The sequence below is a fragment of the Podarcis liolepis genome (genome assembly GCF_965112155.1).
Source record: "Podarcis liolepis genome assembly, chromosome: 11".
NCBI classification, from domain to species: domain Eukaryota; kingdom Metazoa; phylum Chordata; class Lepidosauria; order Squamata; family Lacertidae; genus Podarcis; species Podarcis liolepis.
In genome coordinates this window covers 56,762,232-56,787,191 of record NC_139565.1, presented here as the reverse complement: position 1 = coordinate 56,787,191, position 24,960 = coordinate 56,762,232, and the positions used below count along the sequence as shown (strand labels likewise).

The following is a 24,960-nucleotide window of genomic DNA, read 5'->3' as shown; positions in this document are numbered from 1 at the left end:
TGAATAAAGGGGTCACCAAAGAAACTGTTCACCTGGGGTGCCAGGGAGACCAGTCCTCTTCAAAACCATAACTGGGCTTCAACTAGCACCCAACCCTTCCAACTGATGTGTAGGCCACCCCAACACCATACATCTAAAGCATAGTCAACACACGTTGAAAGCATGCAAGTTCCCCCTCAGAAAACTAAAATCTCCAGAACTTTTTATAAACTACAATTCCCTTTATTCTTTTTTTTTGGGGGGGTCCATTGTCAGTTTGCATTTCTTGGTACAAAAAGTATTGATTCGATGTGTAGAGATATTTCCTATTCTAATTAATTCAAGAGGGTTCTGGAAGCTTCTGGAAGCTTCTCTGTGTGAAAGAAACAAGCAGAAGGTTCCTGGTGTTTGGGTTATTCCTTCAGAGAAGCTGAGCACAGCTGGTTTAAACTGGTTCTCTTATCTCTTCTGTCAAGGTCATGCTGACTATAAAAGTAGGGCCAGAAGGAGCCTGGGTTTCATTTTCTATCTCTTTTTCTTCTGGTGTAGTGTTCTGTGCACAGTACGCTTAGTGTTAAGGTTTAGATTTAGGTTGAGTTATTGTAAGTTTGAGTTAAGTTACGTCTGCTGCAAATGGATTTTTTATGGACAGGGCCAATCCTGAATGTATTGGATTTGTGACACATTATGCTCATTTGCCTTCAGTAGCAGTAAAGCTCTGCTGGATAAAATACAATTGCCTCTGGTCTATTTTTTGGGAATCCTGCAACGTGTTTTAAGTTTTTACTCTGCTAACTATACATTAGACAAACCTAGACAGCATCTTAGAAAGCAGAGACATCACCTTGCCAACAAAGGTCCGTATAGTTAAAGCTATGGTTTTCCCAGTAGTGATGTATGGAAGTGAGAGCTGGACCATAAAGAAGGCTGATCACCGAAGAATTGATGCTTTTGAATTATGGTGCTGGAGGAGACTCTTGAGAGTCCCATGGACTGCAAGAAGATCAGACCTATCCATTCTGAAGGAAATCAGCCCTGAATGCTCACTAGCAGGACAGATCGTGAAGCTGAGGCTCCAATACTTTGGCCACCTCATGAAAAGAGAAGACTCCCTGGAAAAGACCCTGATGTTGGGAAAGATGGAGGGCACAAGGAGAAGGGGATGACAGAGGACGAGATGGTTGGACAGTGTTCTCGAAGCTACAAACATGAGTCTGACAAAACTGCGGGAGGCAGTGGAAGACAGGAGTGCCTGGCGTGCTCTGGTCCATGGGGTCACGAAGAGTTGGACACAACTAAACGACTAAACAACAACAACAACAGCAACTATACATTGGAATCTACTCTGGATCAATACTGAGTAGAATTCCATGACAGTCTTGTGCTTTAAATGTGTGAATCCTCCGAGGCTGATTTTGCAGCAGAGCTCGGGGCTAACGATAGCAGCTGCAACTACCAGCCGCAACTGAGGTTTAAGTAAAATCCAGGCACTAGGCTTGTCCTTGCAGGGGCTTCTGTTGTTTCACGGCTGCCTGCGGCGTACTGTAAATATGGTAGTTTTCCTTCTGCAAAGATTTCACCTTGTTAAATTGCATATAACATTGAAAGGCCCACGGCAGGAGGTCTTAACAGTGATAGCCTCTATTGCACACTAGCGGGAAAAGACCTGAGTAGCAGTTCAACGATGGCAAAAGCCGCATGATGACACTAAGCAGGTTGAATAAATAATACTCAGTGCAGAGCTACCTTGATGCTCATCATCATTTGGGAGGGAGGGAAAGGCACCCATCCCAGGAGATAGCCGAAGGAAGCACACTCAGCCTGGTGTTTCCAAAGCCATGCGTTTAAAAGGAGGGAAGAAATCTGTATTTAAACATCTAGGATCTCATTTTCAAATATGCTGCCTAGCAGAAGCTGAAAGCTTAGAATGGCTGCCTTCGGGGAAAATGAGGGACTGGGATGAATTCGTGGGGTGCAGCAACCAACAACATAATGTTCAGCAGAAACCCCAGTGAAATTCAGGACAGGTTCCTGTCTGCAACTCCAGATCTGCTAGCTGGCCTGATGTAAGTGCCTTTTCCCCATTGATAGAGCTTTTCATGGCCCTGCTTCTCTTTCCTGCTCTTTTAAATGTGACAGCCCTTTTCCAATGTGCCACACCCCCTCTGCAGCCATTTCTGGGACTGGTCCCACGACACTTCCTCAAGATTCCCAATGTGCCCACTGGCTCAAAACGGTTGACTCAGAATCACCGCACCTCTTCTGATTCTGAATCCCTTTGGACCCACCCTTTGCCTTGCTGGATGGAAGAATAGAAGGAGAAGGAGAAGATTCGTTTTTCTGCTTAGAATAGCAATGCTAGCAAGTCTACATAAAGCCATGTGGGAAAGTTCTAATACCCATTAAGACACTTAAGCCCTTATTTTCTCAAAGGGTGAGAAGGCATTTCTTTGCAGGAGCTCTCATTACTACTACTACTACTACTACTACTACTACTACTACTAATTATAATAATAAATTTTTATTTATACCCCGCCCTCCCCAGCCACAGCCGGGCTTGGGGCGGCTAACACCAGTAAAATTACAATAAAAACATAATAGGGGAAGGGGGGGAATTAAAATACAGGTTAAAATACAATTTAAAAAGCAGCCTCATTTTAATAATAGCCCATAGATCAAAACCATAAGGGGAGGGAAACATAAGGGTCAGACTGAGTCCAAACCAAAGGCCAGGTGGAACAGCTCTGTTTTGCAGGCCCTGCGGAAAGATGTCAAGTCCCGCAGGGCCCTGGTCTCTTGTGACAGAGCATTCTACCAAGTCAGGGCCAGTACTGAAAACGCCCTGGCCCTGGTTGAGACCAACCTAACCACCTTGTGACTTTGGACTTCCAAAGTGTTGTCATTTGTGGACCTTAAGGTCCTCCGCGGGGCATACCAGGAGAGGCGGTCCCATAGGTACATGGGTCCTAGGCCGCATAGGACTTTAAAGGTCAAAGCCAGCACCTTAAACCCGACCTTGTACTCCACCGGGAGCCAGTGCAGTTGGTAAAGCACTGGATGAATGTGATCCTGCGGCAAGGACCCCGTAAGGAGCCTCGCCGTGGCATTCTGCAGACACACGATTGTGGGTAAAAGCAGGGTGCAGGGTCAGGATTGGCACCCACGAGTTGGAGAAGGCTTGCTCATTTCCCCCCTCAGCCAAGAATCCAAAGCATAAAACCAATCGGTGTGGAGCACACCAGCAACAGCTTGTCCACCCGTTGCTCAAATCAATAATTAAGCCATTCCGAAAGGGTGCCTCACACAACAGAGGCTGTGACTCCGCTAAAAGAAGCCTGGATAAAGCAGCCGCCCCCCGCCCCCCCCCCCAGCATGCCCGCTGCTTGCCCAGATGCCTTGAGGCCAGGAATATTGTTTGATGGCCTATTCCCCCCACCCCCTGCCCTTCTCCCCAGGGGGGCAGGAAGCCCCGCATGGCCTTCGGAGCATCAGAACCTTTGGGAAAAGGATGTCCTGAAGGCATCTTTGCAAGACCAAACTTTGCCTTCTCGGCTTTACGGCAAAATGTCAAGGAGAAGGCACTGAGTACAGATCCTGTCAGGTTCTGATCTGGCAGGAGAAATCCTGTTCTCCATCACCTCGAGAACGGGCTACAATTCCTCTCCGTTTTGCCAGTTTCCTTATGAAATTGAAACAGGGCTGCCACCGGGCATCTATGGCAGTGGCTGCAGGGTTAAAGAAGAGGCCGTGTACCTCCGTAATCTTAAAACCTGCTGCAAAATGAGCATCAAAAGCATCCTTGACTTGGATGCATTTTTTATTTTCCTTCCCAGTAACTGGGAAGCCAGAAGCAGCAACTCCCACGGCAAATACCAGGGCATTCGCTTGGTGCCCTTGTGGGTTTTCTAATTCAGAAGCTTGTTCTGTAAAGCCACTTCCACCTTGCAAAGGAGGTGGTGTTGCGGGCGCCCCCACCAGGCACGCGGTGGCTGGAGCTCAGCCTCCGTGTGATTGGGGGAATCCCTGGCCGCATCACCCCCTGGCCAGCCAATCGGCTGGCTCGGGGGACGTGGCCTGCTCCATTTAATGCAGGCGCGGTCGGGGATCTCCCTCTTTTGCCTCCTCCAGCTGCTCCAGTTTCCCACCCTCCCGCCTTTAATATTTTCGTTCCTTGACCTAGCTATGGACCTCGGTTGGTCGCCACTGAGGGGCCTGGTAGGAATTTTTCCACTTGGCAAATTGGCACCAGCCACTTGGTTTTCACCTACCTCATAGCAAATCGTCACAACTTTCTTGGTCTTGGCGGTTAGGCATTGGTATTGGTATTGTTATGTAGATGGAAGAGGGGAGGAAACACCATCACCTGCCCCACATATTGAAGGGTAGTCCAATAAAGGATTCCGGGGGGCGTGGCCTGTCCGAAGCCTAAGGAGGTGAGGGCCTAAGGCATGCCCCCTAGCGGTGACCCTGGGGGAGTTCCTAGTTGATGCGCATCAGCAGGACTCCCCCGACTGGTGGTTAACCCTTCCCGGACTTCAAGCGGACGGGCTGAAGCCAGATATAGTCAGTTAGGACCAATGCCTAAGCCAATACCACTCATCTCCTGTAGCCAATAAAGTTGTGACCTTATTTAGCCCACTAACCTTGATAATTGTGTCTTGTGTCTTTATTTCCACTGGGGGGGAGCGGGAACTTGCCACGCAACTTTCAAAACAGGAACAGCCAGCAGGGGTGTGTGGAGACACTGACCTGGCTCCCACACCCAGCAGCAGCATGGCTACATTCACTAGCACCCTGGCCTTGCTGCTACCCTGCCCCAACCCTCGCCACCCCAATATATGGCAGCAATGCCAGTGGTAGACTAGCTCCAGGGCTTTGCCCCTCCCCAACAGCTGTTCCTGCTCAAAACCTGCAGATCCGGCTGCCTGGACCACTGAAATCAAATTTACCTAGCAGAGCCGTTCGTGCTCCATCACTGCCCTGAGACAAGTCACCAACCACCTCTTGCTTCTTTTATTTCTTATTTATTTATTGCATTTATACATAGCTGTCCACCTTCCCTTTTTTACGGGAAATTCCCTTATTCCAGCGCCGTTTCCCGCTGCTTCCCGCTGCTATCCAGGATTGTTAGATTCCCGTAGACTGTCCCCGGGACAGGTGAGGCTGCTGATCCCTTATTTTCAAATCTGAAAGTTGACAGCTATGCATTTATATCCCACCTTTTTCTCCAGGGAGCTCAAGGTGGTTAGGCTGAGAGTGAATGACTGGTCCCCAAGTTCACCTAGTGAGCATGATGGCCAAGTGGGAAATTGAACCCTGGTCTCTGCCAGGCCCTAGTCCAATGCTCTAACCACTACACCACACTGGCTCTTCTCACAGTACATAGCTGAACTGTGAAATCTGTTCCCCAAGGATGCAGTTGGTGGCCATAAATTTTTCGGTCCCCCCCCCCCATAATTTTTATTAAATTTTCTGTTTTACATTTTAGAATATTCACTTAAACAACCTTAAAATATCAATGACTTCCCTTCCTCTCTTTCCATGGTCCATTTTGCATAACATAAATCCCTGCATATTTTAAATAAACTAAACCACTCAGTATTCCGTGATTACATCCATCAAAACTTATTTACACAGTTGAATTTATCTTAACGCTGCTCATGTTTTCAAATATGCACAATTTCCCCCCGTATATTCAATAAACATAGTCCAATCTTCTTTAAAAGTATGTTCTTCTTGTTCTCTTATTCTATATTTAGGTCTGTAAGCCATAAATTTTGAAGGCTTTAAAGGGGGATTATATCAATTATATCAATGAACAGACGAAAAGCATTCTCCTAAGCTCCCATGTTTCCAAAATACCGCCTTTCAATGCAATGGCAGCTGGTCCACCAACCTCAGTCAGCCTTTAGCCAGACCTCAGGTGCCAGCTGTCTTGCTTATATCCTGTCTGCTTCTTCCTCCTTAGTCTTGCCCTTGTAGAACTCAACAGGGAAGAGGATGGAGAGGGAACTAAAATCAGGTGGCTCTGCCTGTATTTAGCTCTAGAGCCACCTACTGTTGGCCTCCCTGTTTTCCATCCCACCAATCCCAAAGGGCCCCATGTTTAAAAGATGCGATACGCAATGCTGCGTGGATCTAATGTGAGAAAGCTGTAGTCAAGGACCCCACACCTAAAGGCAGAAGTCCTCTGTGCTGCCCCCCACATAACAGAAGGGTATTGTTATGTACTGAGTTGAATAGGATCCAGAATGCTGCAGTCTGATTGGTCCTAGAACAATAGGACCCAGAATGCAGCAGTCTGATTGGTCCACAGGAGCCACCCAATCCAGCTCCAGGTGGAAGTGAATCCGCAACCTGATTGGCCTACAGGAGAATCCCGGAATTAGCCAATCATGTGGGGCCCATTGTGTAAATAATGTATATAAAGCAGACATTCTGGGGGAACTAACATTCCTCCTCACCACTATGAGCTGAATAAAGAGCATGAAATCCACTCTCGACTCCGAGTATATTTCAGGTATATTCGGAATATATATGGAAGGAAGGTGTGGTTTTTCCTGTGCTTCTTCCCTTTTAGAAAAGCTGCATTAGTTCCCCTTTCCTGAATGATAAATATTTAGGCCAAGCCTAAAGGAGTATTTTTACCTGCAAATGCATTTACCTGTAGCCTCTGTTCCTCCCACTAGAATATCCCGCTGGATTTTCCCATCATCTTCATCCAGAGCAAACCAGCGGCCGCATGGGAAGTTGTAAATACATTTGTTGCCTATGTCCTCAATGATAACCTAGGGCGAGAACAGAGACTCGTTTGAACAAGGAGAGGAAGACTGGTACAAGAAAGACACAGCATTTAATAAGGACACCTAACTACTTTTAGCTGGAATCATGGGAAGAAACACACGCCCATACTTTCCCTTTATTTATTGTTTGTTGAGTTTGTACCCCACCCATTCGCTGCAAAGAGCCCCCACCTCTGAGGGGGGGGGGAACAGATTCCCAACTGGAAAGCCATAGCAAAGCAAAAACATTCTAAAGACAACTCCAATTCATGACATCCAGAGGTAGGTGATGGGACTGCCAATATTCTTCAGCCACCAAATGTCTGGGTAAACAAGAATGTTTTGGGACCCTCCCTGAAAGTTAATCATGATGGACAGAGGTGCAGCTCACTAGGGAGGGCATTCCACAAGCGGGGAACCACCACCAAAAAGGCCCTGTCAACAAACGCACTATGCTTTTGCCTAATGGGGGAACTGCAACCTTCCTTGCAAAAATAGAGAGAGTGTGTTGATTTCCTTGGAGGGACTCAGAGGATTGGGTGGCAGCCCGGCTAGTGGTCAAGGTGGGTTCAGTCCCTGGCATCTGCAGGTAGTTCTGGAAAAGACCTGTTTCTGAGATCCCAGAGAACTGTTGCCAATCCATGTAAATCTGTAAGGAGCTAGATGGACCTACTGGCTGACTTTCTATAAGGCAGCTTCCTATATCCCTAGAGAACAATCAGCTCATCTGCACAAACCTTGGACAAGAACCATCCAGCAGAGCCTCCCTTGTTATTGTGGCCTATGGTGATCTTCCTCAACTTTCCCAGGTTGGGAGCGTCAAGGGTAAACTTGTCTTCCGCACCTTTCTCAAAATTGTCCTTGTCGTTGTCCAGCCTCCGCTCTCCTGAGAAGCAAATGGCATGGAAAGGAAAAGGCAAACAGATGAGGAACTGTTCCGTGCAGGAATGCATGTGTCAGAGATTTCAGCTGGGAGATTCAGGGTCAGGGGCATGCGCCTAATCTAGGCCCTTGCATGTGGTCAGCCATCGGAGCCATTTCCAGGCACAAGTGCAACAGGAGCATGCAAATCTGTGGGAATGTTCAGGGAGGCAGGAGAGAATATATTGTTTAATTATAGCCTTTCCAAGTTGTGTTAACAAGTTCTACAATTTAGCAGAGTAACATTCCCCCTTTTAAACTTGGGCACCCGCAATAATGGCGGGACGTGGGTGGTGCTGTGGGTTAAACCACAGAGCCTAGGACTTGCCAATCAGAAGGTCGGCGGTTTGAATCCCTGCGACAGGGTGAGCTCCCGCTGCTCAGTCCCTGCTCCTGCCAACCTAGCAGTTCGAAAGCACATCAAAGTGCAAGTAGATCAATAGGTACTGCTCTGGCGGGAAGGTAAAAGGCGTTTCCATGCGCTGCTCTGGTTCGCCAGAAGTGTCTTAGTCATGCTGGCCACATGACCTGGAAGCTGTACGCTGGCTCCCTCGGCCAATAAAGCGAGATGATCGCCGCAACCCCAGAGTCGGCCACGACTGGACCCAATGGTCAGGGGTCCCTTTACCTTTACCCGCAATAATATAACTGTGGAGGCTGGGCACCCCAGAGAGAAGCAGTTCAGCTCCACCCTCCACAGCTGACCAGAAAGGCACCCTTATGGGCAGGCTTGGGTGCAGAAGCAGGCTCTCATCATTTAAACAGTAACTCCATCAACTAAAAATTACAGTTGGTGAAAGGCAATTATTTAACCTGTAAGGGCACACTGCAAATCAATGGAGCTGCAAATGAACTGCATAATTTGCACACTTTGAGAGCGGGGGCTATTTTGGTTCTAGTGTGTCTTACAGGCCATGAACAGGGATAGTCTAACTGTGAGTAGTAGTAGCTTTCATTTCTTAAGCCACAAACTTCTTATTCTTATTCTTATTCTTATTCTTATTCTTATTCTTATTCTTATTCTTATTCTTATCCTACACTTTTCTTCAGCATCTCAAAGAGGCGCCTGCCTTGAGGTACGCCAATAAATATGCAAAATGCATGTAAATTTAATTGATGGATTCATTAATCAATAATCTGCTAAAAGGTACGTGCTTAATCAAGTACAATCATTTAATCTGTTGAGAGAGACCAAGTAATTTGCTTCGATAGTTGTTTAATACAAGGCTGAAACGTGCTGTGGAGGGGGGGGAAACAATTTCTGAAAAATTCCAGAAGGACAGCTGCACTCCTCGTGATGAGCGAAACTTGGCTCTGCGTACTCAACTCACTTGTGTTGCATGCCAATCTGGTTGCATCAATCAGCTCTGAGCACCTCACAGGCATTGCAGCGCTGGGAAGAGCAGGAACTGAGAAACAGGGAGTGGGCGGGAAAGTTTTGTGTTTGTTATCCTTTTATCCCAGCCTTCCTCCAAGGACGGGTAGATAACTTTTCTTCCCACCTGAGGCCCACATTCCTTTCTGGGCCTCAGGCTTGCTGGGGCCACAGGCCGGTGGTAGGCGGGGCCAGAGGCAAAAGTGGGAGGAGCAATGGATGCAAATTTACCTTTATGCAGCAGGCGAGCTCCTAGGCATACACAAGCATGCACCTTTCTTTCCAGAAAACATAGAGTTCAAGGGCATATTCCAGCCAGGCAAAAACACTCAAGTGAAGTGCAAAGCAGAGCTGGTGAAAGGCATCCCCTTGGGAGATGGGGTGTGGCTGTGGAGGGGGTGATTTGAGGGATTCCTGGGGGTCGGACAGAGAGGTTTGGAGGGCTGCATTTGGCCCACAGGATTAAAGTTCCCCTCCCCTGCCCAAGAAACGTAGTGTGGCATGCAAAGTGCGCTCTCTCTCTCTCTCTCTCTCTCTCACACACACACACACAGAATACATATTGAGACTATTAGAATTCCTGCTCCATGATTGCAGTCATGGGGTTGTTGTCTATCACATGACAGTGTATGTTTTGACTCCACAGAGTGGGAAGTGACAGAGACAGGATGTTTGTGTTACTGTGTTCCGTGAAGTGGGACTATTGTCCTTTGTTCTTTCTCTTTGCTGTCTGATGCTGGAGAGAGAGGGAGCCATGTTGCAGTGCTCCGTGTGTGTTAATATGTAAATAAAGTAGATTAGCCAAAATGCTGAGTTGCTGAGGTCTGTTAAGCAAGCTGCGCAAACTCTGCAGATCCCTAAGTGTGCCGGTGTCGGTTGGCATCGGTCGCTGTGATGTTCGGGCTGAAGAAAGCTTATGAAGCTCCCGAACGATCGACCAGGAGGGAGGGAACATGCTGGTCGGGCATGTGTCTCTGCCAGGGTCCTACTTGAGTGTAGGCTGAACTCCTGACAGAGACAACATCCCTGCAAATTATGATGGTGATTATCTATCCAGTGAACTTTATGGCAGAGTGGGAATCTGAACCCAAGTCCCTCTGCTCCTAGTCCAAACACTGTGCCAGTGTTTCTCAGACTTGGGTTGCCTGCTGTTGTGGGACTACAACTCCCATCATCACTGGGCTGCTAGCTAGGGATGATGGGAGTTGTAGTCCAACAACAGCTGGAGACCCAAGTTTGAGAAACGCTGTGTGTAACCACTATGCTAGCTCCCAGGAATATCCCCAACAGCAACACCCCTGTCTCAGAATAACATCTCAGGGGTGTGGATTATTTCACTGTTCATCAGTTTGGTTTGCTGCAGACCAAAGGAAACAGATCCTCTTTGATATCCTACCTGTGTCTCCATTTTGGCCGAAAAGGTTAATAAAAACATCTGCATCTGTTCCACTGCCACTTAGATCTCCTGTAAAAACTTTGACCACATATTTGTTCACTGCAAAGAGAGAGAGCAAAAACACACAGCCTCGTTAACAGGGATACAGATTATTAGATGCATAATGAGTTGGAACTGCAACAAAATGTTGCAGTATGGGGTGATGATCTTCAGGGATGCAGCTCCTCCATTCCATTCCCCTACCCTGGTTATATATATTTTTACTCCAACAGTACCAGTTAGCATTCCCCAGCCACACTGCCCTCATCGGGTTGTGTTTTGAAGTTCCTTACTGGCATTAAAAAGAAAAGAAAAGATTTCTTTGTTATTTTGTAAACCTCAGGATTCCCTCAAGTCAGCTGATACCTCCATCTTGTGCATCAAGAATGTGCCTTTCAGAACTTGGAGAGATGGCCCAGGTGTCGGAAAAGGTTATTTATGTCTGCCACTACTGCAGCTCGTGTTTTGGTAGCCCAAAAATGGAAAAGGAGAGACTAAAGTCCCAACTAAAGAAGACTGTCAACTTAAATTGATGGAATATGTGCAGCTTGCAGACCTAACGTAGAGCGTAAGAGAAGAAGAACATCATACATTTAAAGAAGATTGGAATATGTTTATTGAATATATGGAGGAAAATTGTGTTTATTTGAAAATGTGGGCAGCATTAAGATAAATTCAACAGTGCGAATAAGTTTTGATGGATGTAATAATGGAATGCTGAATGGTTTAGTTTATATAAAATATGCATGGATTTATGTTGTGCAAAATGAACCATGGAAAGAGAGGAAGGGAAGTCATTGATATTTTAAGGTTTTTTAAGTGAATATTCCAAAATGTAAAACAGAAATTGGGGGGGGGAGGGATTTAAAAAACTTGGAGAGATGGCAATTAATAAAGATGATGACAATGATTAAAGAAACCCGAGGCAACACAGAAAAACTCATTCATATGTTAGTGGCTTACTCGTGAACAATAGATCCATTACTCAGTGCAAAGATAGCCATCATTTGTGCATTCTCTAGACTCCAGCCCAAAGCTGGAACAGCCCAACTTTGCATGAATTTCCAGAATCCATTATAAGGTTCTAATCATCCAGTTCCTATGCAATATTTTTCTTTACAGCATTGGACTTTCCTTTTGCTTCCAGGCATATCCGCAACTGAGCGATCTTTCGGCTTTGGCCCAGCCACTTCATCAGCTCTGAATCTACTTGTACTTGTCCTTCGCTCTTCCTCAGTAGCATGTTTGACACCTTCCGACCTGAGGGGCTCATCTTCCAGCGCCATAACTTTTATATGCCTGTTGTCTTTGTCCATGGAGTTTTCTTGGCAGGGATACTGGAATGGCTTGCTGGTTCCTGCTCCAGGTGGATCACGTTTGGTCAAAACTCTCCACTATGACCTGTCCATCTTGGGTGACCCTGCATGGCATAGCTCATAGCTTCTCTGAGTTATTCAAGCCCCTTCACCACGACAAGGCAATGGTGGACTGCAAGAAGATCAAACCTATCCATTCTGAAGGAAATCAGCCCTGAGTGCTCACTGGAAGGACAGATCCTGAAGCTGAGGCTCCAGTACTTTGGCCACCTCATGAGAAGAGAAGACTCCCTGGAAAAGACCCTGATGTTGCAAAAGATGGAGGGCCCAGGGAGAAGGGGACGACAGAGGACGAGATGGTTGGACAGTGTTCTCGAAGCTACCAGCATGAATTTGACCAAACTGTGGGAGGCAGTGGAAGACAGGAGTGCCTGGCATGCTATGGTCCATGGGGTTACGAAGAGTCGGACATGACTAAAAGACTAAACAACAACAATCATCCAGTAGCAACGGCTTCATAGGAAGAGGACAAGATATAGATGCTCAGCCTCACCTCTCAAAAATGGTCTTCCTCTTCAGGTGTTCTGGCAATAGATGAGATGGCTACAAGCAAGTTGTGAGAGGGAACCATGGGTGAAAACACTCTGGAAGTTCAGTGATGCATTGCACTAGTTCTAATCACCCCTTTTGGACAATTCCCATAACACAGTGTGTCTGCTCCCTCTGCTGGTTACAAACACATTGGCCAGGAAATGAACAGGAAAATTTCATCAAAGTCTTAATAAAGAAAGACACTGAGGAACGATTATATGCAATCACATGATAGGATGATGAGGGCTGTTCTAAAGAGTCAAATGAATTTGATTGGTTCAGGACGGTGCTATTGGGTTGCAAATGTGAAGACTGCTGCAATCCCTCGATTGGTGAATAGAAATCCCGTATGTATTCTGGAAGTGTATAAAAAAAACCCATTGCTTCGGATGTGGTTCTTCGCAGCCTCCTCATTATTTGTTGAGGCTGCCCCTTTGTGTATGTTTATTTCAATATTTCACCTGGAGCCTACATCTTTGGGGTTCCTGGGAGGGATGCTTCCAGTCTAGAGACCCCTTTAAATTTCTCCAGCAGCGCCAGGCATGAAGACTACATGTGTGTTAAGAAGGTACAGTGGAAGAGCGAGGCAAGTCATTCTTGTGCCTGGAAGGGCTGTGTGAATTTCTCTGCTTCCCTCGGAAGACCTGTTTAGTGGCATCATTGACTAAATCTGGCAGGAAGGAGAGGCTAATTAAGCTTGGACTGGTTCCTAGTTTCACATGCACCCCGACATCTTGGCAGCCAGCAAGAAGCAGCAGCAGCAGCAGAAAAGAGTCGAAATGCAAACAGATGGAGAAGACTGATTCGCCAGGAATCACGTCCAAATACATGTCTAGGGATCTGCAAAGTATCTTTGTCCCTTCAGCACGTCACAGATTTGTTTTTCAGATTCTTGCAAACAGAAATGGAAGGAAAGGAGAGAGTAATTGGCGCAGGTGTGTGGAACCACTTTCAGCCCGAAGGCCAGATTCAAATCTGGAGAGCTTTGCAGGGGCTGCATTCTGGTGATGGGCGGAGCCAACAGCTAAAATGGGTGGAGCTAAAGGCCACTGAAGAGAAAGTAAAGCAGCTAAGCCTAGACTATATGGGATTGGCTGAAATGACTGGCAGAATCCGAGACCAGGGGAAAGAGACGGCGGAAGAAGATTGGAGGAAATTTAAAATTTATCTTAAGAAATACTGTAAAATTAATGAGTGTTAAAATGTTGCGGTTATAGAAAATAGGGGATTACAGAGGAAAAAGATTATGTAAAAGAAAAGAATAAGGAAAAATTAGATAAAATTAAGGGGGAGGATTTGCTGAAATAATTTGGGAATTGGGATGCAGAAAGGGGAGGTACGGGGAAGTCGGTGAAGTAGGTTTTAAGAAAAAAAGGACTCGAAATTATACATGTTTGTTTTTGTGTGTGTATGTTTGTATTGTGTATTGTGTGTTTTTATAATTTGTGAAAATCCAATAAACATTTATATATATATATAAAAAAGTAAAGCAGCTAAGCAAAAAAAAAAAAAAAACTCAGCTAAGCACAACTAAGAAATTATATAGTTTTACTCATTTTCTGTACATCTTCTGTACGTTTGCATTCAATTCCTCCTTAGCCTTAGGGCCAACTGCAAATAAAATAATTAAATTTGCATAAAATATGTAAAATGGAGTCTCAACCTGAAGGCCATGGGAAGTGGACAGCCAATCAAAATGATTGACAGGTGACATCAAATTATGTCACGTGATTGGTGAGAGGGTGGAGTTTCCTAGAAATGGCCTCTAAAAGCCATATAAAGGGGCCTGGTAGATTGAATTTAGGCCCACAGTCCAGTGTGAATTACTGTCACCCTCCAAAGGTAGCTGTTGACATCGCTGTGGCCTGGTTGACGCAGGATGAATGACGGTTCCCTTTTAACCATAGTGATAAGAATGCCAGCAACTGGTATTCAGGAGCATTGCTATGAAGGCAGAGCACAGCCATTGTGGCTAGTAGCACCCATAGCCCACTCCTCCATGAATTCATCCAACCCTCATTTTTTACTATATACATTTTATCTTATAAATAAACCAAAGATGAAGAGCATAAAGATACTGTTACAGCAGCTTGAAAGCAGCGTAAGGTCGGACATTATTGTTGAACTTGCTCAAAACATTGAAAACAATACCCATTTTTCCATATACCTGTTAGGCTGGTTGATATGTTATTATTTTATAATAAGTTAGCTTAATCCTTGTTACTATGCACCAAATTTTCTCATTCCATTCAGATAGAGTAGGAGTTATCATTTCCCCTCACCTTTTAGCTATTATAATATTAAAGGTAAAGGTAAAGGTACCCCTGCCCGTACGGGCCAGTCTTGACAGACTCTAGGGTTATGCGCTCATCTCACTCTAGAGGCCGGGAGCCAGCGCTGTCTGCAGACACTTCCGGGTCACGTGGCCAGCGTGACAAAGCTGCTCTGGCGAACCGGCACCAGAGCAGCACACGGAAACGCCGTTTACCTTCCCACTATAAAGCGGTACCTATTTATCTACTTGCACTTAAGGGTGCTTTCGAACTGCTAGGTGGGCAGGAGCTGGGACGGGAGCTCACCCCGCCGCGGGGATTCAAACCGCCGACCATGCGATCGGCAAGTCCTAGGCGCTGAGGTTTTACCCACAGCGCCACCCATGTCCCTTATAAGTATAATCTTATCAGCCGTTATATAACTGAAAGCTACTTCTCGATTATTTTCCGAAACAACCTACAGCGATATTTTAGCTTCCAAGGGTATATGATATCCTAACATGCCAGAGATATTAACCTGAACCAGTTTCCAGAATATTTCTATTTAAGAACAGTTCCAAGAGATATGTATGAAATCTGCCTTATTTAATCCACATCTTCAACATTTGTTGCTGTTGTTTAGTCGTTTAGTCGTGTCCGACTCTTTGTGATCCCATGGACCAGAGCATGCCAAGCACTCCTGCCTTCCACTGCCTCCCACAGTTTGGTCAAGCTCATGCTGGTAGCTTCGAGAACACTGTCCACCCATCTCGTCCTCTGCCGTCCCCTTCTCCTTGTGCCCTCCATCTTTCCCAACATCAGGGTCTTTTCCAGGGAGTCTTCTCTTCTCACAATGTGGCCAAAGTATTGGAGCCTCAGCTTCAGGATCTGTCCTTCCAGTGAGCACTCAGGGCTGATTTCCTTCAGAATGGAGAGGTTTGATCTTCTTGCAGTCCACGGGACTCTCAAGAGTCTCCTCCAGTACCATAATTCAAAAGCATCAATTCTTTGACGATCGGCCTTCTTTATGGTCCAGCTCTCACTTCCATACATCACTACTGGGAAAACCATAGCTTTAACTATACGGACCTTTGTTGGCAAGGTGGCATTTACCCGGTCCTTTTAAAGCCGTCCAAGTTGCTTGCCCTCACTGCCTCATGTGGCAATGAGTTCCACAGTTTAACAACGCACTGCGTGATGATGTGCTCTCTTTGATCTGTCCTGAATCTTCCAACATTCAGCTTGATTGGTAGGGCCACGAGTTTCAAGTTTCCATATCCACTTTCCCCATAAATCATTTTACAAACTTTGATAAGGATGGCAGCTTTAAGTAACGAAGCAACGAGTCCTGGCTTTTCACGCTCGCTGCCGTTCCACATAGCCCCAAAGCCTTTCTGCACATTTGAGCTCACATTTGCCGGAGGTATTTGCTAAAGATGCAGCTCTCTCAAAACAGGGCTTTAGAAATTGGAAGCCCTTTTGCCTTCAAATCAGGCCAGGCATCCAGTTTGCTGCCCCCATGACTGGCCAACTGTGCCACTGGGCATGTTCAAAGCCATGCGGTTCTCCAACTCCAGCTTGTCGGTTTGGCAGGATCCGCTCGGTGCAAATCAGCCCAGCTGCTAGATGCCTTGCGTGGATTAGACGGATGGAAATCAGCAAATGTGAACTCAACCAAAAGACAGCCGGAGCTCATAGAGACAGACCCTTCGCAAACTTCAGCCAACCCACTGTATAATCCTTGCTTATGCTGGATCATAAATTGTGCACTGTTGCCCAGCTTTCCGATGCAACCTTCTGCATAGTAGTTTATGCAGGTCCTTAAAGATCTTCACTGGCTCCCAGTACGTTTCCGAGCACAATGGTTGGTGCTGACCTTTAAAGCCCTAAACGGCCTCGGTCCATAGCTGTCAACCTTCCCTTTTTTTGCAGGAAATTCCCTTATTTTAGTGCCATTTCCCGCTGCTTCCTGCTGCTATGCCAGATTGTTCAATATCCCGTAGACTGTCCCCAGGATAGGTGAGGCTGCTGATCCCTTATTTTTCTGGCTGCTGATCCCTTATTTTCAAATCTGAAAGTTGAAAGCTATGCCTTGGTCCTGTATACCTGAAGGAGCGTCTCCACCCCCATCATTCTACCCGGACACTGAGGTCCAGCGCTGAGGGCCTTCTGGCGGTTCCCTCCCTGCGAGAAGCAAAGCTACAGGGAACCAGGCAGAGGGCCTTCTCGGTAGTGGCACCCACCCTGTGGAATGGCCTCCCAGCAGATGTCAAGGCAATAAACAACTATTTTACTTTTTAAAGACAACTGAAGGTGGCCCTGTTTAGGGAGGTTTTTAATGCCTGATGCTGTATTGTTTTTAATATTGAGCTGGAATGCTGCCCAGAGTGGCTGGGGAAACCCAGCCAGATGGGCGGGTTATAAATAATAAATTATTATTATTATATTTATGAGACGCTAGGCGGCAGAGTGGAATTAGGCCTGGAATTAAATGTGACCTGCATAGAATCAGAATTGTAAGGTTGGTGGGAGGCTTTGGCTGTGTTAGAGCAGAAACAAGAAGGGAGGGCAAAAGGTTGAAGACGCTACCTTATGTGGTGGCCACTGGTCCCATCACCTCCTGGCAAAAAGAAGGGGAAGAAATGGAGGCAGTGAGAGATTTTACTTTCTTGGGCTCCGTGATCACTGCAGGTGGTGACAGCAGCCATGAAATTAAAAGACACCTGCTTCTTGGGAGAAAAGCAATGACAAACCTAGACAGCATCTTAAAAAGCAGAGACATCACCTTGCCAACAAAGGCCCGTATAGTTAAAGCTATGGTTTTCCCAGTAGTGATGTATAGAAATGAGAGCTGGACCATAAAGAAGGCTGATTGCCGAAGAATGAGAGTCCCATGGACTTCAAGAAGATCCAACCTATCCATTCTGAAGGAAATCAGCCCTGAGTGCTCACTGGAGGACAGATCCTGAAGCTGAGGCTCCAATACTTTGGCCACCTCATGAGAAGAGAAGACTCCCTGGAAAAGACCCTGATGTTGGGAAAGATGGAGGGCACAAGGAGAAGGGGGCAACAGAGGTCAAGATGGCTGGATAGTGTTCTCGAAGCTACCAGCATGAGTTTGACCAAACTGTGGGAGGCAGTGGAAGACAGAAGTGCCTGGCGTGCTCTGGTCCATGGGGTCACGAAGAGTTGGAAACGACTAAACGACTAAACAGCAACAATAGGGGTGAGAATAATCTCTGGCATATAGAAGCTGGCAAAATCAGTGGGGCAGCTGTGACCCACTGGCATCAAATGTCACCCCTTCTCCATGACAAACAAGCGTATATCAGCAAGGAACATGGAAGGAAGTTTCTGCTCCTTGCCAGTAAGAGGGAAACCTAAAGGTTTTCTCACTTTTGCTGCACCCCACCCCCCAAAAAAACCCAACCCTCCCTCCCATTAACAATGGAATAATTGTTAATTAGTCAGATAGGTACTTGGTGTTTGACTAGATTTGTTTGGTTTTATTTAATTGGAGTATACTGAGTTGCCGAAAAAGGTCCATAGTAGTGATGTATGGAAGTGAGAGCTGGACCATAAAGAAGGCTGATCACCAAAGAATTGATGCTTCTGAATTATGGTGCTGGAGGAGACTCTTGAGAGTCCCATGGACTGCAAGAAGATTAAACCTATCCATTCTTAAGGAAATCAGCCCTGAGTGCTCACTGGAAGGATAGATAGTGAAGCTGAGGCTCCAATACTTTGGCCACCTCATGAGAAGAGAAGACTCCCTAGAAAAGACCCTGATGTTGGGAAAGATGGAGGGCACAAGGAGAAGGGGATGACAGAGGACGAGATGGCTGGACAGTGTTCTCGAAGCTACCAGCATGAGTTTGACCAAACTGCGGGAGGCAGTGGAAGACAGAAGTGCCTGGCGTGCTCTGGTCCAGGGAGTCATGAAGAGTCGGACACAACTAAACAACAACAACGTGTTGCCAAAACTGTAAGTGTAATGTTTTAATGTATCATATATTTTGATGTTAGCTGCCCTGAGCCTGGTTCTGGCTGGGGAGGGCAATATAAATTTAAAAATTATTATTATTATTATTATTATTATTATTATTATTATTATTATTATTATTATTATTATTTGCTTGGTCAGGGTGTTTCTTCATCCCAATCAGCCCTTGTAATATAACAGCTGTCCACCCATCAGAGTCTGGTGTCTTTCTGATGTGGGAAAAGCTACTCCAAGTTCATCTCCGTTGAACTGACCTTTTAGCCAACAGAGATGAACTATGATTGACCTAAGTGTTGCGGGCTCCTTTTTCACAAGTCTTTGACACCAGGGGGAGGTGGACTCCTTGCTCGTGTTACATATACCTATGTAACATGCTCCACATGGTAAGATTGCTGGCGTTGCTTGTTAGCCACCTGCCTGGTTTGCGGCAAGTAAAATGATGGATCGACACTGCGGCGAACGTCACACTGGATTATTGCTCATTCCCTTTCCCTGGGAATTGCTAGGAGCCGCAGTTCTGTAAAGGGCAGACGAGCACTTCGAAAAACGATATCCACGGCATCCTCCACAGCAAAGCTAAAATTCCCGGGATTCTTTGGGGGAAACTGGGAGCATTTCACAGGTTTAGAAGGGATGCAAGTGTTTGTAATACATATATCCTTGAAGGAAACCACAGAAAAGAACAGTTCCTGAAGAAGCGAGATTGGGCACACATTTGCTCCGAACAGAGTGCCTTCCCCTGTATCAACCATCTCAGAACCTACGACCAGCAAGGGAGGCCACTAGGTGCATGCCTGGTTGGTGGTAACTCATGACGGGGCCTTCTTGGTGGTGGCTCCCTGCTTGTGGAATGCCTTCCCTAATGAGTTGCACCAGTCTCCCTCACTGTTAACATTTAGGAGAAAAATGCAAAACAGTCCTGCTGACCTAGGCTGAAGGTCCTGTCCCTGGTAACCCAGAAATTATTAGTTTGAGTATGGTTGCTTTTAGGGATTTTTTAAATGTTTTTATATGGTTGTTTTTAGTATTTTTTAATAATTTTATTGGAATTTTATTTACAACATAATATAACCCCCCCACCCCACCAATACACAATCCACACTCATTAAATGTGAACATAACATACAGTGAGCATAACATACAACAATACAAACAACAAAATAAAATACTTCCTTTATCTGGCTTCCTTATTTACTTCTTATAAACTGTTTCCTTTATGAATAATTATTAAGGTTTTTCTAATTGTAACTTAAATATCCACAAAGTCTCCTGCAGACATTAATCAAAACAAGTCCAGGTATGTATTTTAGGGCACTGTTTTGTGAAGTATTCTCTGCATTTTCCCCATGCTTTTTGAAACTCTTGTCTAGTGTGATCTCTCATTGCCTCTGTTAATGTAGCCAGTTCAATATACTCTAACAGCTTGCCTTGCCATTCCGTTTTTGTTGGCACAGTTTCTTCTTTCCAGTTTTTAGCAATTAGGATCCTTGCCGCTCCTGTGGCATAGAGTTGTTTTTAACTTGTTTTAGAATTTTTAATTGTACGGTCTTAGCATTGGCATGTTTACTGCCCTGAGATCCTCTGGAGGAAGGGTGGGATATAAATCTGAGGAGGAGGGCGACCCCATGGCAAAAACCCAACCATACCTCAGTCCAGTATACCTGAAGGAGCATCTCCACCTCCATTGTTCTGCCCGGACACTGAGGTCCAGCGCTGAGGGCCTTCTGGTGGTTCTCTCGCTGTGAGAAGCCAAGTTAAAGGGAACCAGGCAGAGGGCCTTCTTGGTAGTGGCACCTGCCCTGTGGAACGCCCTCCCACCAGATGTCAAAGAGAAAATAACTACCAAACTTTTAGAAGACATCTGAAGGCAGCCCTGTTTAGGGAAGCTTTTAATGTTTAATAGGTTACTGTGTTAGTGTTTTGTTGGAAGCCACCCAGAGTGGCTGGGGAAACCCAGCCAGATGGGCGGGGCTTAAATAATAAGTTTTGATGTTGTTGTTGTTATACCCGCTCTCCCTTGCCTTCTGTAAATTTCTTGACAGCATCATTGCCCCAAGACTTAAATCATTACCATATTCTTTCACTTTATAACCACCACCAGCATCAGCTGTCCCCATTTCGACGCTGTTCTGCACAGTCGTAAGCTCAGCCCGTTGCAGAATGACATACCTTTGGGAACATCCATGGGGTTAAGGCTACCGATAAGATCTCTGACATAGAGTCCGTCACCCTCATCCTTGCTCAGCCAATTGTTGCACGGGAAGTAGAAGCGGAGGTGGGGCCTGTTCATGTCCGTCACTATCACACGATCCAGAAACCAGCTGGCGTTCATCCCTGTGTTGTCGTGTTCAATTCTGTCGCACAAATCAGAACAAGACTCGGGTTTGGGGGGGTTGCTACACCTTTGCGTTTAATGTAACAGTGGGGAGTGCTGAATTTTTCAACTTTCAGATTCCCAAAATGAGGGGTGCTAAAAAAAATTGTAACGTGACTTGGGAATTCAAAATATGCATTGGTTAAATTGATATAATTTAGCTTTCCTTGGTAAATAACGACATTAAAAAATAATTGACTTTTTCACGTTTCTGCATAATTCCAATAATTTTAAACTCATCTTAGCAAAAAGATTTTGTGAAAAGATGTATGTAAAATTGCCTAAAAATCATTAACGATGATTGCCAAGTATTGCAGTTATATTATATATTAATATTATTTTTATCATTTTATATATATATATATTTCATGTTGTAACATGAATCAAGTTCAGCTCCTTTGAGAAACTGGGGTTCTTCTTTATATCAATGGCCTGATTTAATCAGTTTCCTATTCTATTGATTTAAACACAACTTTTAAGCTCATCCAGTCATACACCCTCCATAGGCAGGTGGATATTCTCACATTGCAGAATCGCCAAATGATGAGCTGTTTGCTCACATATATGATATTGTGGTGCCATTATAGGGGAAAGGCAGTAGCTGAGTGTTAGAGCACCTGCTGTGGATATAAAAGGTAAAGGGACCCCTGACCATTAGGTCCAGTCGTGACCGACTCTGGGGTTGCAACGCTCATCTTGCTCTATAGGCTGAGGGAGCCGACGTGCAGCTTCCGGGTCATGTGGCCAGCATGACTAAGCCGCTTCTGGCGAACCAGCGCAGCGCATGGAAACTCCGCTTACCTTCCTGCCAGAGTGGTACCTATTTATCTACTTGCACTTTTGGGGGTGCTTTCGAACTGCTAGGTTGACAGGAGCAGGGACCGAGCGACAGGAGCTCACCCTGTTGTGGGGATTCGAACCACTGACCTTCTGATCGGCAAGTCCTAGGCACTGTGGTTTAACCCACAGCGCCATCCGCGTCCCGCTGTGGATGTAAAGGTAAAGGTAAGGGGACCAGTGACCATTAGGTTCAGTCGTGACCGACTCTGGGGTTGCAGCACTCATCTCGCTTTATTGGCTGACGGAGCTGGCGTACAGCTTCCGGGTCATGTGGCCAGCATGACTAAGCCGCTTCTGGCAAACCAGAGCAGCGCACGGAAACGCTGTTTACCTTCCCGACGGAGTGGTACTTATTTATCTACTTGCACTTTGACGTGCTTTCAAACTGCTAGGTTGGCAGGAGCAGGGACCAAACAACGGGAGCTCACCCCGTCGCGGGGTTCGAACCGGCGGCCTTCTGATAGGCAAGTCCTAGGCTCTGTGGTTTAACCCACAGCACCACCTGCATCTCGCTGTGGATGTAGAAGGCCCCAAATTCAATCCTCGGCATCTCTAGAGCCAGGAGAGATCCCTGTCTGCAACTCTGGACAGCTGCTGCTGCCGATCAGAGAAAACAATACTGACCCAGATGGACCCATGGTGTTACTTGGTTTAAGGCCCCTTCCTAAATTTCTATATTCCAAGTGATGCCTTTTATGTGCTCAGATAGCTTATCCCTGGGGACAACATAGAATGTGGGAAATTCAAGTCAAGAATTTGGGGCTGAGTGGGGATTTTGGCTGGGGCCCTGTGCAAGGACGTCTACTTGTGCGCTGTGGCTTTCTTCTCCCATGGGTGCCCCCCCAAATTGGATCACAGGGTTTTGGAAGAAGCGGGGAATGGGGAGAAGAGAGTAATTGTTCTATCTAGCAAGCAGTGCCAGATTTACATATAAGCTAAACAAGCTATAGCTTAGGGCCCCACTTTCTTGGGGGCCCCAAAAAAATTTAAAGGGGGAAAAACTGGATGTACATTTCCAAAATATAAGATAAAAAATAAATGAAATAAAACCTACATACAGCAACAGTGGCAAATGGCTTTAGATACCTATTAGGTCCATAAATTACTATATGGCATATATTCAACACAAAAAACAGTGACAATTTGTTGCTGACAAATTACCTTCAGTAGCTTGGGACCTCATCAAACCTAAATCTGGCTCTGCTAGCAAGCCATCATGCCTGCCTATAATTCTAGCACCTGATATGCACCTTATTGCTAAAAGCCCATGAATTTGTCCGATAAGACCATGGTTAGGCAAACTAAGGCCCGGGGGCCGGATCTGGCCCAATCGCCTTCTAAATCCGGCCAGCGGACGGTCAGGGAATCAGCGTGTTTTTACATGAGTAGAATGTGTCCTTTTATTTAAAATGCATCTCTGGGTTATTTGTGGGGCATAGAAATTCGTTCAATTTTCCCCAAAAAAAAATATAGTCCGGCCCCCCACAAGGCCTGAGGGACAGTGGAAGAAGAAGAAGAAGAAGAAGAAGAAGAAGAAGAGGAGGAGGAGGAGGAGTTTGGATTTGATATCCCGCCTTTCACTCCCCTTCAGGAGTCTCAAAGTGGCTAACAATCTCCTTTCCCTTCCTCCCCCACAACAAACACTCTGTGAGGTGAGTGAGGCTGAGAGTCTTCAGAAAAGTGTGACTGGCCCAAGGTCACCCAGCAGCTGCATGTGGAGGAGCGGAGACGCGAACCCAGTTCCCCAGATTACGAGACTACCACTCTTAACCACTACACCACACTGGCTCTCACGCCCCCTGGACCAGCCCCCTGCTGAAAAAGTTTGCTAACCCCTGGATAAGACTATGTGGTTCAGGGGAACCCAATATTCTGTGTCTCCGCTACCATACCTTATTTTCCTGATTGTCCCAACGTTGTTGGTTCTCACTCGAAACACATCCGTTTTGCTCCTCTCAAAGGCAGAGCTGCTCCTGAAATATACACATGCCCCCAGAAAGCACAATTATTGAAAAGCAGGGGTTAACAGTGATCGTTACAGATGGTCTGCACATGCATTTCCACCACTCAGCTGACTCATCACCTGATAATTTGAACCTAAGTGTGGGGGAGGGCTCCCAATATCTATTGTAATGCTCAGCGGTGGCCATGAAGCCTCTGGCTCCTATTGGCTGAGTTGGTGGGAGGCATCAGAATGTCCATGAACATTCCAAGGCTGAGAGGATGAAAGAGGCAGCACGGAATTCTCACAGTCAGTCTCCCTTGAGGGAAGTGAGGGGTCATTTTGGCTGGGACAGACACCTCGGACTGAGGGTCACGCTGGGTGCGTCTTGTGCTTCTCCCAGTGTTTTGGTTTCTTAAATTGAAAGACAACATTGGAGGACGCCGTCAAGAGGAGTACTGACAACCGAAGAGTGCTGGCTAGAAACCAGAGTAGCTGGTCTTACTGGGGAGAAAAGCAGGAAGCAAGGAAGAGTGAAGGCAGGGAATTTAAGAAAGAGAAGAGCAAGGGAAAATTGGTACTGGGGGGAAACGTTGATCCCATGTTCTCACAAGTTCCACAATGTGCAGAAACTAGGATCAGCTTGCTTCTTGAAGTAGTGGTGCTACTATTACCTTTTTGTTGGTATGCATGGAAATCTAAGGTGTAGGACAAAACTCTCACTTTGGAGAGTTCATGTCACAGGTGAGATTTGAACCAGGGAACATCCTGAACACCTGCTCAGTCTCTTCCATTGCATCCCTATGCATGCCTACTCAGAAGTAAGTTCTGTTGTTTTTACTCCCAGATAATTGTACACAGGATTGCAGCCTTAGACAGAGCACTGAGTTGTGCCCAACATGGAGGGGGTGTCATACGTGTGTGACATCACACGCATGCTGCCACCCCCCAACCCAGCCAGGCTGACTCAGCCCACCATCCTCCAGCCACCGCCAACCGCCTTGCCTAAGTAAAGGTAAGACCTTTATGAAGACTCTTCTCCCTGCTGCACTCCCAGTGGAGGGCATGCCAGGGTGAAGACGCTTTCTCCCTAGTGGAGATCGCCGGCGCACCAAAACCATCTCATAGGGCTGTTGTGAGCATAAAGTGG

General features: G+C 46.2%; 1 protein-coding gene across 6 annotated transcripts in view; it reads right to left on the bottom strand.

Annotated features, from left to right (window-relative positions):
• LOXHD1 (lipoxygenase homology PLAT domains 1) overlaps positions 1-24,960 on the bottom strand; it is a 181,133-nt gene that overhangs the window by 114,919 nt on the left and 41,254 nt on the right. For 5 of the 6 annotated variants that reach the window (XR_014517219.1, XM_083465658.1, XM_083465661.1 and 2 more), the window contains exons 3-7: positions 23,761-23,841; positions 20,824-21,008; positions 10,454-10,552; positions 7,499-7,647; positions 6,644-6,767 (exon numbers count right to left, since the gene is read on the bottom strand). Coding sequence is in view for 5 of the 6 variants with exons in the window: in XM_083465658.1 (XP_083321784.1) it covers positions 6,644-6,767; positions 7,499-7,647; positions 10,454-10,552; positions 20,824-21,008; positions 23,761-23,841 (638 nt within the window). In the remaining variant the exon portion in view is untranslated. The remainder of the gene's footprint in view (positions 1-6,643; positions 6,768-7,498; positions 7,648-10,453; positions 10,553-20,823; positions 21,009-23,760; positions 23,842-24,960) is intronic. The other variant, XM_083465659.1, reaches the window with a different exon arrangement.